This window comes from Heterocephalus glaber, unplaced genomic scaffold (genome assembly GCF_053883595.1).
Source record: "Heterocephalus glaber isolate CG9 unplaced genomic scaffold, H.glaber_assembly_v1.0 deba00001538, whole genome shotgun sequence".
Lineage (NCBI taxonomy): Eukaryota > Metazoa > Chordata > Mammalia > Rodentia > Bathyergidae > Heterocephalus > Heterocephalus glaber.
This window is the reverse complement of record NW_028258333.1, coordinates 28,927,656-28,944,803: the sequence shown is the minus strand read 5'-3', so window position 1 is coordinate 28,944,803 and position 17,148 is coordinate 28,927,656. Positions and strand designations below refer to the sequence as shown.

The 17,148-nt window shown below is 35.4% G+C and overlaps 1 protein-coding gene and 1 long non-coding RNA gene across 13 annotated transcripts in view; both read right to left on the bottom strand.

The window, feature by feature from the left end:
- The window catches only part of Ccdc152 (coiled-coil domain containing 152), a 63,903-nt gene that overhangs the window by 6,741 nt on the left and 40,014 nt on the right, over positions 1-17,148 (bottom strand). For all 12 annotated transcript variants that reach the window (XM_087189468.1, XM_087189467.1, XM_087189464.1 and 9 more), the window contains 3 exons: positions 12,648-12,716; positions 8,746-8,810; positions 64-166 (listed from right to left, as the gene is read on the bottom strand). In XM_087189468.1, the coding sequence (XP_087045594.1) occupies positions 64-166; positions 8,746-8,810; positions 12,648-12,716 (237 nt within the window). The remainder of the gene's footprint in view (positions 1-63; positions 167-8,745; positions 8,811-12,647; positions 12,717-17,148) is intronic.
- Positions 9,118-12,637, bottom strand: LOC147824534 (uncharacterized). Its single transcript, XR_015442301.1, has 2 exons — positions 9,847-12,637; positions 9,118-9,179 (listed from the first exon to the last, which is right to left on the bottom strand). It is a non-coding gene; the product is annotated as an uncharacterized LOC147824534 (long non-coding RNA).

Here is a 17,148-nt window from a genome sequence, read left to right as displayed (position 1 = left end):
TATGTACCTTTTAATTGTTCCATGATGCCATAGAACTCAGTAAGTAAAAAATAAAAATCTTACCTTTTTTCTGCATATCTTGATAAAGTTTGCTTATTTCTATCTTATGTTCTTCCTCTTTGATTTTCATTTCATGTACAAGTTTGGCAATATTATTCTTATAGTCCTAAAAATAAAATATATATTATATTTTATTTACTTATAAAGTATAATAAAAATGATAAAATCAAGCTAATTAACATCATTATCTCACTTTTTTGTGATTAGAACATTTACTCTACTCTTCTGGAAATTTTCAAGAATAAAATACATTGTAATTAACTATAACTACTATGTTGTATAATAGAGCTCTTGAATTTATTCCACCTCATTGAAATTTTGTATCCTTTTACTAATATCTTCCCAGTCAGTTTCTCTTCCAGCACCCCCCAACAATCACAGGCTCTGTTCAACACCACTGTATTCTCTGTTTCTATGATTTCCAAGAGAAAGACCACTTTCTGGTTCAAGGATATAAAGATCATATAGAAACAATGTCTTTATTGTTTGTTTCTGTTTTTTTGACACAAGGTCTCACTATGTAGCCCAAGCTGGCTTTGACCTTGTGGCCATTCTCCTGCCTCAGCTTTCTGAGTGCTGGGATTACAAGTGAATGCAGCCATGCATTTGGATTTTTGTTGTGGTTGAAATAATGTCTTTTAATCTTTGTTTTCTGCATATTCACTGTCAATGTTTAGCATATCATACATACTTAAAATATTTGATTATATTGTATGAATAAATGCCCCATGATGTTAAAATATAATATAAACCAAAGCTACACTTTAAAGTTTATAGAAGGTACTATCTGATAGCTAGAAAAATTAATGTAGTGTCAGACCTTTGAAAGTGAGCTGAACTTCTATTTCTCAAAATTACATAAATATTCCTGATGTTTAGAAAAAGGTTGAAAACTACTCATGGTAAGTATTAGCTTTAAGAGGAAGCACAAAAAGAAAGATGGATTTGAAACTTGAAAATTTCTCAACAGTTGTTGAAGTTAGCTTCACAGGCTACTGATGCATAGGGACGATTTATTATGCTAATAGTGAAAAGAACATTCATTGTGGTAATGGAAGAGAATCCCTCAAAGATAAATTTTACAGTTTTCCAGAGTTATTATTCTACATAAAGAAATTAGTCACAGGCCTAAGCTGTAGGCAAGAGAAAAAGAATGCAGAAAGAATAAAAACTAAGTAGGATAGTAAGAAAAAATAATAAAGGCAAGAGGTCAAGAAAAGTCTATAAACACCATATGAGCTGGGACTCACCAATGCATTCTCTCTCTTTCCCTTTCTCTCTCCCTACATCTCTAATATCTGGATGCACATTTGTTGAATAGGAAGGCCAATAAGAATTATTTAGGTCAGATCTCTTAGCCCAGACCCAACAAATGGGCTTTTCAGAGCCCATTAACTTACTGAAATTTTATGCAAAATTTGTGTGTATGCATATTTTTTTCAGAGAAGGTTCACACCTATTAATAGACATTCAATGATGTTGAGGAAGTAAAACAAGACAACAAAAAGAGTCAAGAGGTACTGGCTTATATGTCTATAATTAAAAACAGACACACATTGTTACAAATTACCCTAGATCAAGGGATGTAATCCAGATTCCTATTTGTTTTTTTTTTTTTTCATTAAGTTTATCGGTACATTTTAGGTATAAAATACAGTTACATTCGTCATTGGGATCTTGTACCCTTACATGAGTATCTTGGTTCTTATTTTTTTTCCCTTCCCTTGCCCTCCCTTCACCCCCTCCACCCTTCCCTATTTGCAAAGACTTTGTTTCCATTTTTTCCTTTTCTCATATTTTTTCTTTCCCCTTTTTTCCTTTCCCCTACCCCTCTCACTTCCCCTGCTCCTTTAGACCTTTTCTTCCTATTACACAATATCAATTATACATTTTTAAAAATTACAATATCAAGATCTAGGAGACATTGCCACAGATTTTACAGAATTTAAAAGGATATAGAAAGCATATTATAAAAATCCATTTTGAAATAAATTTGACAACTTCTAAGAAGTACCTTGGAAGACAAATTAATGAACCTAACTCTGGAGGAAATATAAAATTTGAATAGCACCTATTAAAGAAAGTATATTTCTAGCTTGAAAATCTACCTATAAGACAACAGCAGGCTCATACACATTTTAATTGATAAATTATATCAAACGATTAAGGCAGAAAAAAGAAGGAACACTTCTCCCCTCATTTTAGGAAATCAACATTGTGCTAATCCTAAAACTGGATAAAGATAATAGAAGAAAAAGGTATGAAAATAGATAGAAATTTGTTTAATAAACTATTAGAAGTCAGATCTGGCAGGATGTAGAAAGTGGTTTTGTTATAGGGATGGCAGTGTTGGTTCAGCATTGGAAGATCCACCCCCAAAAGTCATCATTTTAACAGAGGAAAGGAAAGAGCCATATGATCCTGTCACTAGTTGGAGAAAAAGTATTGGACTAAATTCTACAGCCGTTCATGGTAAAAGCTATCAGGAGACTAGAAGTAGAACAGAACCTTCTCAACAGATCAAAGACATGTACTCCATACTTCCAGTGAGAACACCTTGTATGAATGGAGAAGATACAATGCTTTCTCCTTAAGGTGGGGAACAAGGGCAGATATGCTTACTCTTTATCTGTCCATTAAACTTTGAAACCTAGTCCCCACCAAAATAGTCTAGCAATAAAATGACACAATTAGAATAGGATTGTCAAGGTAGAAACAAAATCTTTATATGTAGATGAAATGATCATCTACAGAGGAAATACTAAGAAATCTCTAGGAGCCCCTAGAACTTGTATTTGAATTTAACAGGATTAGAAAACACAAGGTATATATAAAACTTCAGGTCTGTGTATACTTGCTATAAATGAAGAATTGGATATTGAAATTTAAAAGTTATACAGGAGTATAAAGGACCTAGAAAAGTTAAAAACAAAAACAAAAACAAAAACAGTGTTGGAAGACGTTTAGTGCCTAATTTTAAGACTTCTTCTAAAGCTACAGTAATCAAGGCAGTGTTGGTGTAAGGAAAGACATAGATCATTTGAATAAAACAGAGAATCTAGAACTAGAACCACACATATATGCTCCACTGAGTTTTGAAGGATTACTTAACATTAGCATTTTATAGAATATAAACTCAATTCAAGAGCGAGGAAGAGATAGTGTTTTCAGCAAATGGCACTAGAACACCTGGTATCCGTATATAAAAAATTAACATCAACTCTTTATTTCTATACATGAAAATAACTTGAAGAGATCTATGAACCTAAATACGAAAGCCTGAAAGTATAAAACTTTAAGAAGAAATTATAAGGGAAAATATTTATGAATTCAGGGTAGGCAAGAACTACCTAAAATACAAAAAACATGATGTATAAAAGAAAAATTGATAAATGAGATTCCATCAAAATTCAGAACTTTAAATGACATCATTAAAATGAAAAGTAGTCCTTAAACACCATATTTACAATGCATATAACCTATGACGAGAATATATAAAGAACTCTTACAGCTCATTAATAGACAATCCAATTAAAAAGTAGACATAAGAAGATGATAAATAGCCAGTATAGCACAAGGAATGGTGTGCAACTCTAGAATCAGAAAAATACTAATCAGTACAATAACGAGATTGAATTATACACTCATTAGGGAAATGAAGTTAAAAGTTTTAAAAGCCTTGTCATGACTTTTTCTTTTTGTTGGATTCTCCTCCTTTATGTTTAATGTGTCATGCCCAATAGATTCATTCTGCTGGGTTTCCTGGGGTTGTGATTCTCATTATCTTTTCTTAGGGTATTGTCTAAAATGTTTTGGAGTGCTGGTTTGGTATTCATGAAGTTCCTGAGGTGCTCTTTATCATGAAAGTATCTTATTTCTCCATCAATTTTGAAAGATAGTTTTGCAGGGTACATCAGTCTGGGTTGGAGGCTGTTTTCCTTTAGGGCTTGAAATACATCACTCCAAGCTCTTCTTGCCTTGAGTGTTTGCACTGAGAAGTCTGCTGTGATTCTGATGGGCTTTCCTTTTTATGTGATTTGTTTCTTTTCTCTCATTGCTTGTAGAATTTTATTCTTCTGTTGAATTTCTGGAATCCTATTATATGCCTATGTGTAGATTTTTTTTGATCAAGGCTAGCTGGAGTCCTATATTCCTCTTATTTGTATGTCAGGTTCTTTTTCCCTCCTTGGGAAGTTTTCTGCCATCACTTCTGTGAAGAGTTTTTTTATGTCATCTGCACTCTCTCCTGCTTCTTCTTTGACTCCAATCAGTCTTACGTTATTCTTCTTTGGACTGTCTAGCAGTTGCTGGATTGATTTCTCATGTTCCTTTACGATTTTAAAGCAATTTTTCTTTTCCTCCTCACTAATTGCAATCTTATCTTCTATATCTGAAATTCTGTCCTCACATTGGATCATTCTGCTGCACAGGATTTTGATGGAGTTTTTAATCTCCTGGAAATCTGTTTGTATCTGTTTTATGGATTCCATTTGTTTCCTATGTTGGAATTCCATCATGTTCCTCAGAGCCTCTATTTTTTTATCTGTGTCCTCTCTAGATTTATTAATCATGTCTTGCACTATGAGCACAATCTTTGCTGTTATCTGAGAAATTATTTCTGATTTCATTTTTCCCAGATCCTCTTTTCTTGCCAGTTCAGAGAGTCCAGGTGGTTGAGTATCAGATTGTTCCATCTCGTTTCCCTTTGGGGTTGCTGTAGGTGATCCGGAAGTCTGTTTTTCAGGCTTGTTTATGTGTCTTCTCATTTCCTCGGGGCGGGGGGGGCGTGCTTCTGGTGCCTGCGTGGCTCACCTTCTCTGCCCTAGGAGTGTGGGATGGTGGCAAGGGAGCTTCCTTTCGGGTGTTGGGACCGGCTCAACTTCTCTGCCCTAGGAGCATGGGATGGCAGTGGGGGAGCTTCCTTCCGGGTGCTGGGACTGGCTCACCTTCTCTGCCCTAGGAGCGTGGGATGGCGGCAGGAGAGCTTCCTTCCGGGTGCTGGGACCAGCTCACCTTCTCTGCCCTTCTCTGCCCTAGGAGCATGGGATGGTGGCAGGAGAGCTTCCTTCTGGGTGCTGCCACTGGCTCACCTTCTCTCCAGATTCCTATTTGTGTTACTTATCTTGCCATTCAATTGTAGGAATGGCCAACCCTATCTAACTCCTTGGCTCTGATTAAAGGTGAGCAGATGAATAACAGAGTGAATGGCAGTAGTTGCCATTTTCCATTATATGTGTTTCTAGGTTTCTAGATAGTCATTTAGAAAAGCCAGAGTGTGGTTTCTAAAAACTACACTAATAAACCAAATCATTGCTTCTTTGAGGGACTATAAGAGAAAATTTTGTGTACCTTTCCATCTCCACTGACTTTGTCACCTGAAGATGCCACAACTAAAGTGGTGGTTAAGACTGATTTTTCACTCCAGCCTCCAGGCATAAGGTTATCCTAATGTCTGGGTGAAGCTAGATTGTATCAGTATGTTCTTCTCCCTCACTTAAGCCTGTGCTAGTCTCAACTAATGGATTTAATTCCTTCTTTTTTTTCTAAGGGGACCAAGCACAAATAAATTACAGTTGGTTGCTTTTATTTTCTCATTTGTTTTCTGGGAATGTTAAATTTCAAGGGATAGTCTCTGCCTGTATTCTTTTTATAAAACTTAAGGATTTTCTAAGTTTACATTATAAAAATCCTCCAAGCACCACAAATATTACCATTAAGAACCTACAGAGTTTGCTTCTAGAGAGTGGTTCTCCATGAATGTTGGTTGTGCCTAGAGGTTTTGTATTAGCCAATTCTCATTGTTCAAGGTAAATTTTTAGTTTGTATTGGATGGCAGCTGATTAAGAAATTCAGAATCTTAGTGTGTGGTGTATTCTCTTTATTTTCCACCTCTCTGAACATTCCTATAGTATTTCAGACAAAGCAGTACTCTAAAGCCTGAAGTTTTAGAAGGGAAAAGAGGTCAGATTTTCTCCTTGTGCCAATTACAACCTGACTTGGTTGTCTATTATTAAGCTCTAAGGCAAGGATGTCCAAACCATGACACTGGCCACATGGGCCTGGACACTATTAATATGGTCCCATGAGATCATAAACTTTTAACATTATTATGTGAACTTCAGTAATATTTTTGTGACTGGATTATGCAATGCTGGAGCTAAGCCTGTGAAACTGGTGCAACTGAATGCTGCACAGGAGAGCCTGCAGTGCAGTGCTAATTCCAACTCTTGAGCCCATTACACACAGTCAGTGTAATGAAATCTGTGTATCAAAGGTTACATGCACTTATGTGGCTTGGTGAGTGAAATGTAGCAATTACTAGCAATAGTATTTCAACCTATTTATGTGTGTGTGTGCTTGTGAAGACAGGTACTTATTGTAATTAAGCAGATATGTAATTTTCTTACTTAAACTTGGGCTTGTTATTTCATAAAAAGTTAAAATATAAAAAATAAAGGAAGTTATGTTACCTGCACACATTAACTACATTACATATTTTATATGTGGCCCAAGACAATTTCTCTTCCCTCAGTGTGACCCAGGCTCTAGAGCCAAGAAAGGGATGGATTCAGGAAAGAATAAAGGAAGGAGGGAAAGGAAGGAAAAAAGCGTGTTGTACAACCCAGAGATACTTAAACTACCTCAAAATTGATGATGAAAAGCTAAATTTTTCCAAGCACACAGCCAGAATTCATCTCATGATTGGAAAATGTTACTCCCAAGTCCTGGGCTGGTTCCTAGAATTAGTTTATTTCTTTCAAGGGCACCTTACATGAGGAATCATACTGAATTTAGAGATCCTTCAAGTTAAAGGCTGTTACAGATCCAATCTGAGTTTTGGAGTTCTTAGATCTGCCAGATTTTGATATATTGGCTCTTGGGAGATAATAAAAGGTTAGTATAATAAACCTCCCAAAGGGAAGAGAGGAGGGACCTGACAATTAGTAAGTACTTTTTGTTTTTCATATTTCTTAGGCAAGATGGGGGCTTTTTTTTTTGGTACCAGGGATCGAACTCAGTTCCTTGCACTTGTGCAGCAGGCGGTGAAACCACTGAGCTAAATCCCTGGCCCCAGTACTTTTTGTTTTTTTAGGCACTGTGTTACATGTTCTGCAATTGCTATCATTGTATTGTTCCTATAGGAGAGAAGAAAATGCAGAAGAGGGTATGGTGGCCATTGGGAGAGAATTAATTTGTGATCCACATAAAATGTGGATGATATAATGATTACCCATATCAAAAGAATTACAGACTCATTTACTTCGTATTTAAAAAGTTCAAAAATATACACTAGCATAAAAACACTATTAGCACAATTAAAAAGTGCAGCAAAATAACTGGGGCTCTTTTAGGTAGGAAGAAAAAGTAAATGCAAATGATATATTAGTATATTCTATTTTGAAAAAATTTACTGTTAAAAACATCATATTTCAGTGGCAAATGGATACCCTTGCTTATAGCAGCATGTCTTAGTTACTTTTCTCATTGCTGAACAAAATACCTGACACCCAAAGTTAAAGGAAGAAAGGTTTATTTAGGCTCATGATTTGTAGAGGTTTCAGTTCATAGTTGGCTGGCCTCAAAGCAGGATGGCATGGCAGAGGGGCATAGCAAATGAGAAATAGTTCATGACGTGGAAGGCAGAAAGCAGGAGGTAGCAAAAGCACCAAGCAACAAGTTACAAGTAGAAAGAGACAACAGCAGCCCTCTTTCTGTCCCTTATGTTTTATCCAGGCTACTTACCTTTAGGGTGGATAGCACTCACACTCAGATATGACATCAAGCATGACACCAAGAATCCTAGCATGACACCAAGAATCAATCCCAGCATCACATCCTTCATCCCAACATCACACACTCTAGCACCAGCCACCTCCAAAAAGCCCCATCTATGACTGCATGAGGCTTTAGGGGGACATTTAGATACAAGCCATAACACAGCACAATTTATAACAGCTAAATCTTGGAAGTGGCCTGTATGTCCATTAATAGATAAATGGATAAAGAAAATGTGGCATTTAGACACATTTAGACAATAGAGTCCTACTCTATCATAAAGAAAAATAAATTTGAGTCATCTGTAGGAAAATGGATGCACCCCGAGACCATTACATTAAATGAAGTAAATCAGACACACAAGGTTAAATATAACATGATTTCTCTTATATTAGAAACCTAAAGTCAAAATAAAGAGCAAGGACCGGGGATTTAGCTCAGTGGTTCCAGCACCTGCCTCACAAGCTCAAGGTCACGAGTTCGATCCCTGGTACCCCCCCAAAATAAATAAATAAAAATAAAGAGAAAAATAGAAGATAGATAATAGGAAGTAAGGAGATAGGTCTTTCTTAAATGGGAAGGGGATTAAGAGATGAGGAGGGAAGGGAAAGGAGACAAAAGAAAGGAATTAACATGTGTTGCATACATTTACCAACTCCATGCAAGAAATGTAAACATTATGTACTGCAAATATGCCCTAATTTTAAAAAAAGACTAGGATTCTCAAAACTTGTATTACTTTTGAAGTTTTCACGTATTAAAAATTTTAACACATAAAAATATAGATATATATTATATCCACATACAAATTTTGGTTGTGTTTATTAATAAGAACAACCTGTTTTCTCTAATTTGAATAAACAAATGTCCTACAAAGACCTAATTGAATACAGTTATACATAAATTCACCTGTTTGTGAGATTTCAGGTTTTCCCTTGTCATATCAGCATTTCTTTTTAGTTGTTCATTTTCACCTGTGTAAAAATCATCAAAGAACAACCAAATTTATAGTATTTTTAATTAGTATGTCAATATATTGAACATTGTAGCTTCCTTTCATGTACGTATTCAACAAATATACATCCAGCACACTGCACTGGGAATGTAGAAACACAAAGTTATTGTTCTTTACAAAAGGATACAGTTTAGTGGTGAAACAGATGTATAAGTAGTTATAATATGTCATGATTATATGTCTACAACATAAGTATATCTGAAATATTGTGAGAACCTGGGGAAGAAAAGCTTAGTTCAGCTCAAAGTCAGGAAAAATGAAGAGAATCACCTGAGCTGTGAGTCAGGAGGAAATTCCAGCTACTGTACTACAGGCCCATACACTGATACTGGAGGAAATGATGGACATGCAACTGCTCAGTTTTAGAACTCTTCATTCTCTACTTTAGAAGAAACTTGAGTGTGATGAATGACACATAATGAACTTACCTATAGAACAAGGAATATTATTCCATCTATTAAATTTCTATAAGCTTATTTACTTTGATGTTTTCAGATAAAAATAAGTGTAAATAGGATTTTCAATCTTTTTCTATATCTGAATATATCATCTTTTATACAAACCATAAATTTCTACTGAAAAGACTGATGAGCATAAAAGGAGCTATCATTTCTCTCACTGTAACTGAAAGGGCTCACAAATACCAAGGGAAATCGATTCACAAGGTCAATAAAGTTACTAAGAAACTAAATTATTTTAGTGTCATCTGCCATCCTGAGGGCTGGTGTGATCTTTAGGATGAAAACAAGAAGTCTGAAACAATTTCAAGCACCACGTATAGTCACATAACAACCAGAAGAACAGAGTCCATCTTTTGGGGGAGAGGAAAAATTTCCTCCCTTGGAGCTGGGGTAAAATTAGCTTCCCCTGAGGCAGATGGTTAAGTGAACAATGGGTTAATTTCAGAAAAAAAATAGCTTTTTATTAAGAAGAAAAAATAGTTGCTGGACAGGAAATCATTGAGTTTTAAAATAGGCAAACTAACTTTATTTCACCTATTTATTTAATCCACCTAGGTGTCATAGTTGTTCAGAGTTCTCAGCTTTGAGATGGTAGCATGATGGCCTGTATTTTAGAGAAAAGAAATGGGAGGAATGTAAGAACTAATTGTATTTCTTAAGATACCTCTCAACTAGAAAACTACAAGGACAGTAACACACACACATATATATTACTCAAAATATTCAATAGTATATTTTTCAGCCTTAAAAAACAAGGAAATCAGGGCTGGAGATGGAGTTCAGTGGTAAACCTTAGCATGCTTGCATGCTTGAGGTTTTAGGTTTGCTCCCTAGGAATAACCGAGAGAGAGAGAGAGAGAGAGAGAGAGAGAGAGAGAGAGAGAGAGAGAGAGAGAGAGAGAGAGAGAGAGAAGAAATGAAAGAGAGGATATCTTGCCATTTGTGACATGGATGAACCTGGAGAACACCATGCCAAGTGAAATAAACCAGACACATAAAGACAAATACTGTGTGATTTGAATTATATGTTCAAAAGAGTTGAACTTATAGAAATAGAAAGTTGAACAGTAGTTACTAGAGGCTGTATATGTGGAGTATTTGGTCAAGAGGTACCAGTTTCAGTTACAGTAGGTTATTAAGTTTTAAAGGTCTAAAGTTCAATAATATGAATTATAACAATGTGTATAATATATACTTGAAATTTGCTATATTATACACTTGAAATTTGCTAAAAGGGTAGATCTTAAGTGTTCTCACCCCCTCTTCCACATATGTAACTATGAGAGGTAATGGTTGTTAACTAACGTTGGTGGTGAATTGATGAGAGGTAATGGTTGTTAACTAATGTTGGTGGTGAATTGTCTTAGTTACTTTTCTCTTGTTGCTGAGACAAAATATCTGACACCCAAAGTTAAAGAAGGAAAGGTTTATTTAGCTCACAGTTTGTAGAGGTTTCAGTCCATAATCAGCTGACTCCAAGGCAGGGTGGCATGGCAGACAAGAATTGCAGAGGAGAAACAGTTCATGGCAGGCAGAAGATAGCAAAGCAAGAAAGAGGGGCAAGACAAGTCTCTTTCTGTTCCTTATATTATATCAAGGCTACCAGGATTAGGGCGGTCCCAAACCAATCAGCAGACTGATTTAGTAATCACCTACCCTTAATCCTAGTACTCTTAATCTTAGCATTGCACCAAGAATCAATCACACACTCTAGATTTATATACCTTTCAAAAAGCCCCACAAATGACTGCATGAGGTTTTAGGGGGACATCTAGGCAAAAGCTATAACGTGAATATTTTACAATATATATTTATAATCAAATCATCAAGTTTTACATCTTAAATATATATAATTTTTGTCAACTTTATCTCAATAAAATTGGAAAGAAAAAAAAAACCTTGTACTACCAAATCTGTGAAAAGATGGTATGCGTGGCTGATCATTATTTGATATCTTTTACAAAAAATGCTTAATACATTCATAATTGTTTTAATAGAACTTCAAAGTATTTAATTTATATTAGTTATTTGTTTGAACAAAATCCTGGAGGAGTTAAACTAAATATCATTTGGTTTCTGGAATAAGAGGCCTGAAAAAGATTATGAACTTTCACATATTTATTTAATCCACGTAGGTGTCACCTAGAAGGGAAATGTTGCTCAAGGTCCTCAGCTTTGAGATGGTGGCATGATGACCTCCATTTTAGGGAAGAAATGGGAGGAAAGTAAGAACTAATATTATTTAAGATAACCCTCAACTAGAAAACTACAAAGACAGTAACACGCCAAATTAAAGAAATGACATGTAAGGTCAATATTTCACCTCACTAAAATATGTAAAGTGCTTTATTTATGGATGAAAAGAGGTCTAAGATAAATGCTTACTTGATGTGAATTTTATGTTGAAAGAGAGCCTTAAGGCAATTTAGTCTAATATCTGATATAGTGGAGGAAAGGAAATCTTATAGCCACTGTACAGCTCAATCAGGAAGAGTACAGAGCACTTGGTCGCTGTTTTGCAAATGGTAGGCTTATTGGGTTAGGATAATTATTAAAAATGAGATAAGATAAATATGTTGGCCTCACTTGCACAAATATAATTCTAGTCAATGATAAAAAATTAAATGGTAAATCATCACTGTGGCTTGAATAGAGCACTCATGTTTTAACTAGTAAATGGTCGTCTTTCAAAACTGAATATAGGTTTATAAAAAAAATCAAGAGTGATAGTGACAGTAAATAGCTAGCTCTTTGTATGTGTGGGTTCCCCTGGACTCAACCAACCATGGATCAAAAATATTTAAAATATTGTGTCTGCACTGCACATCTATATTATTTTCTTGTCATTTTTTCTTAAGTAACACATTCTAACTATATAGCATTTACATTGTGTAAGGTATTATAAGTAGTGTAGAGGTGATCTGAAGTATAGGGGGAGTAAATAGGTTATATGCAAATACTATGCTATTTTATATGAGCCACCTGAGTATCTACAGACTTTTGGTTTCTATGATGGTTCTGGAAACATTCCCCAGTTAATTCTGAGGGACAACTGTATACTTCTAAACATTTAAAAGTAATAAAAGAACAGTTATGATCTACTATAAAACATCTGATTTCTTTTGTCACATAGAACGTGACAGAATTGTTCTGTTTAGCATAGCATTTATATCACAATCTTCAAAAAATATTTTTAAGGAATAAGAAGTCTTGCTATTAGCTGATGAACTGAACAATTCCCAATTAATAGGAGCTTGTCAACAAAGTTAAACAATGCTATTTTTTAACAGATGTTCAAACAGATCATGCTTTCTTAGTTTTCTTCTCCAACTTACCTCTCAAATTGTGTTGATATTCAATGGTCTGTTGTAGCCCTTTTATCATATCATGAAGAGCAGCACATTCTAAAACATAGGATAAATTTATTTGAAAAGCCTTTGCTTTAATTTTGGAATTATTCTCTCAGTTGAAATAATTAAAAAAGTAATATCGGACATAAACATAAATTATATAGTACTTTCCCCCCTGGTAGTACCGGGGATTGAACCCAGGGCCTCACATGTGTTAGACAAGCACTTTACCCCTGAGCTACAACTCCAGCCCCAAATCTTTTTGATTTATTTTATTCTGAGGCAGGTTCTCACTAAGATGCTCAGAATAGCATCCTGCCTCAGCTTCCCAAGTAACTGGGATTATAAGTGTGCTCACAGTGCCTAGCTAACAAATAGTTTTAGTTACTCTTTAAGTCAAGCGAATTGCAATATTTAGGAATGGGTTTTCTAGGGCACAGCATGGTAAGGATTCTCCCATGTGCCTTAGTAATGTCTGTCCTGAAAGTAAGGTGCACAAGGACCTGCTTGGGAAATTATGAAGAGGGTATCCATGCAAAGCTTCCATGAAAAACACCCTAGGAAAAGTAAGTCAAATCACATTGTTTTGTTCAAGATAAAGGGCCAGAGGTGGTATAAGATGTTTTTCTTACTGTCCTCCAGCTTGTTTTCCTAACACTTATGCCCAAATTTCAGGGAGGGGGATTAGCAACAAAAAGATTAAAAACTCAATGATATTTATTACAACTCCCCCCACCAAAGGTTCCTTTGTTCTGATGCGGGGTTTTGGAAGATTATTGGATCATTGTGGTGCTATATTCATTACTGGATAAATCTACTGATGAGTTCTTAGCTGAATGTACTGTTGGGAGGTAGGGCCTGGTTGTAAGAGGGGAGTCATTCAGGGGCATCACCTGGAAGGGGACATTATCTCTACCTCCTCCCTTTTCTCTCTACCTCCTGGCTGCCAAGGTGCAGAGCCTTACATGATGTTGTTTCTGCCATAGAGCCAGCTGACTTTCGGCTGACCCCCATTGTAACTGTGAACCAAAATAAACCTCTCCTCCTTTAAGGTGTGGGTGTTAGGTATTTGTCTCAGCAAATTGAAAGTGACTACTACAAACTCATTGATAGCTTTACCCAGCATAATAGCTTACTAATAGGAGGTAGAATCTTTGCTGTAAAAACTAAAGCCCTAATGTGTGCATTTAAACCTTGATTACACTGTTAGTTACCATTAGCAATAACCATGCATCTGATGTGGAGCAATAGCAGTGAGAAATTCTGTGACTTCAGCAGTCTGCCTAGCTTTAGGTTCCACAGAAGCAGGGACTAGTTTTTGTATTGCCAACCATTTCTCCCCAGTTCTTAAAGGACTTGTCTATTGCAGGTAACCCACAAATATTTGTTGAGTGATTGTAGAGATAGGCAATATTACTGTAAGTCTGAGCAGGAAAGGGCCAAGTAGAAAAGCTCTGGCCTGAAAATAATACATAGTTTATTGGCCAAATGAAAGAATCAATATTGTGATTCACCTTTTGATTAGAAGTTCCTCCCTCAGTCTCCATGTACTTTCTTCATCTATACTGTTAGAAGTGAAAGTATGCTGTAAAAGTTAAAAGTCTTATGTACATATTAGGTTCAGTTACTGTGGCCTTTCACTCCTTCTTCTCCTTACTGTCCTCACCATCCATCCAAAGATCTCACCATCATTACTTATTTCTACTTTGAAGTTTCCCAGGAATGGAATGTAAAATTAATTTGACAGACATTAGCTGAGAACCTGGTTTGTGCTAGCTGATATAGTTTCAAAAATTAAGGAAAGATAGTCCCTGCTGTCACTTGTCTTTGTGTCTTTTATTATAACGAATCTAGCATTGAATGAAATATGGTAGGTGAAGTTACCTCAGTAATTGGCAAGTTGAAAACAACCCTGCAATTCAAAGTATATTAGATTTGTCTAAAAAAAAATGTGTATTTTTTTTAAGGAGAGATGACAGGAAACCAGAAGGTAGATTTTTAGAAATGGGGAAGAGGATCAGTGCAGGAGAGATGAAAGGGAGAGAAGAATAATGAGGTTGAAAAATGATCAAAGTGTGTTATATTCATGTACCGTACATACAAAACAAACATCACTATTCTGTCTTACTGGTATGCATTAATAAAAAAGTGTATATCCAAAATTTGAACACAAGATGGCTCCCTAACTACACTTTTTTCTACAGGGAAAATGGGCTCAACAAGGAATTCTTCATTAAGTTGAGTACCATTCGGTAATTTAAAATAATGGCTTTTAATTTTCTTTGCAAACCTTAATCTACTTTGTCTTTTCTGTTGGATTTTACTATGTAATTTGAAGAATACTGTCCTATCAAACTCTTCCTAAAAACCAGAATTCATAATATTTAGCTATTTATTATAAAATTTAATAAACAAATGATCATTTTGAACTCAAATTTAGGCTCTGATATTAACTAGCAATTTGGGTATTAGTATCGTGGAGTAGTTAGAAATATTATGTACAATTAAAGCACTAATATAGTTTGGACCTGAAATGTCACCCAAAAGCTCAGAGTTAAAGGCTTGGTCCCGTCAGTGACACTACTGGGAGGTTGTGTGGAATGTTTAAAAGGTGGGGCCTAGTGGAAGGAAGTTAAGTCATTGGGTGCATGCCCCAATGTGACCCTTGTCTCTTCTCTTTCACACCCAGCCATGAGGTGAGTAGGCCTTCTCTGCCATGCACACTCACCATGATATGCTGCTATAGACTCAAAGCAACAGGACCAGCTGGGTATAGCAGCACACCCTGGGCCAGCTGAGTGTGATCCCAGTTACTTGGGAGGCTGAGGCAGGAAGATCACTTGAGTTCCGAAGTTTGAGACCACCCTGGGCAACATAGCAAGACTCTATGCTATGCAAACAATAGCATAGAATCTTTTTTTGTTTGCTCTATGCAAACAAAAAAAAAAGCAAAACAAAAAATTAAACTCCCTAAGCTAAAAAACAAAGCCAAGCAAAGCAACAAAACTAACCAACAAACAAAAATCCAAAAGCAAAGGGGCCAACTGGTTATGAACCAAAACCTCCAAAACTGTATGCCAAAAAACTTTTATTCTTTTTAAGTAATCTCAGGTATTTGTAACAGAAATGGAAAGCTGAGTAACACAAACATTTAAAGAATTTTCTAGGGCCGGGGATTTAGCTCAGGGGTTTTGCCACCTGTTGTGCAAGCGCAAGGACCCGAGTTCGATCCCCAGTACCAAAAAAAAAAAAAAAAGAATTTTCTACAGTATTTGGTCCTCAAAACTAATGTAATTATCATCTTAATCACTCTTACTGTGTAATGTAACCATTGCATTCCTTAGTGTTTACCCAAGTGAGTTGAAACTTTTGTCTACATGAAAGTCTGTACATGCTTGTTGACAGCAGTTTTATTCAAAATGGCCAAAAGTTGGATGAAATACTTTCAGTAGGTGAATGAATAAAGAAATTGTGTTACTTCCATATAATAATTCAATAAAAGAATTTTGTTATTAAGCCACAAATGATATGGAGGAACCTTAAATGTATTCTGTTAAATGAAAGAAGTCAATCTGAAAAGGATAGGTACTATATGATTCCAACTATATGATATTCTGGAAAAGGAAAAACTATAGTAAAAATGTAAGTGATTGACCAGGATTCAGGGGCATGGAGGGAAGGAAAGATGAATAAGTATAACATTGGGGATTTTTTTTAGAGCAATGGAAATATTATGATATACTGCAATGGTGGACACATGTCATATTTACTTGTCAAAACCCACACCATGTATAACACAAAGACTAAGCACTAATGTAAACTATGGATTTTACATAATAAAAAGTGTTTCAAAAATGCTCCATGAATTGTAACAAATGTATCACACAAATGTAAGATATTGATAACAGGGAAATTGGAGGGGATGAGAGAATATATGTGTACTCTGTGTTTTCATTTTTTCTATAAATCTAAAACTACTCCAAAAAATTCTATTAATTAAAAATTCAAACTAACAAATCTTTTATCGTTTCTACATGTGTCACACACTTAGAAAGCCTTCTAAATTATAAAAATAAAAATTCATATTTTCTTCTTTTTGTGGTTTCATCTTTTAACCTTTAATAAACTTTATTTTTTTAGGACAATTTTAGATTTAGAAAAAGATGGAAAAATATTACAGAGAGTTACCAAACATCCTATACCCAGTCAACTCTATTATTATTATAGCACCTTATATTAGAACAGTACATTTGTTATAAAGAACCAATGTTGATGTACTATTATTAGCTGAAATCTATACTTTATTCAGATTTCCTTAGCTTTTCTCAATGTCCTTTTTCTGTTCTAGGATCTCAGCTACCATACCATGTTACATATATTTGTCATTTTTCCTAGGCTTCTCATGGCTGTGACAATTCTCATTTTCCTTGTTTTTGTTGAGTGACAGTATGGCCAAGTAATAGCCTGGTATTTTGCAAATCATTCC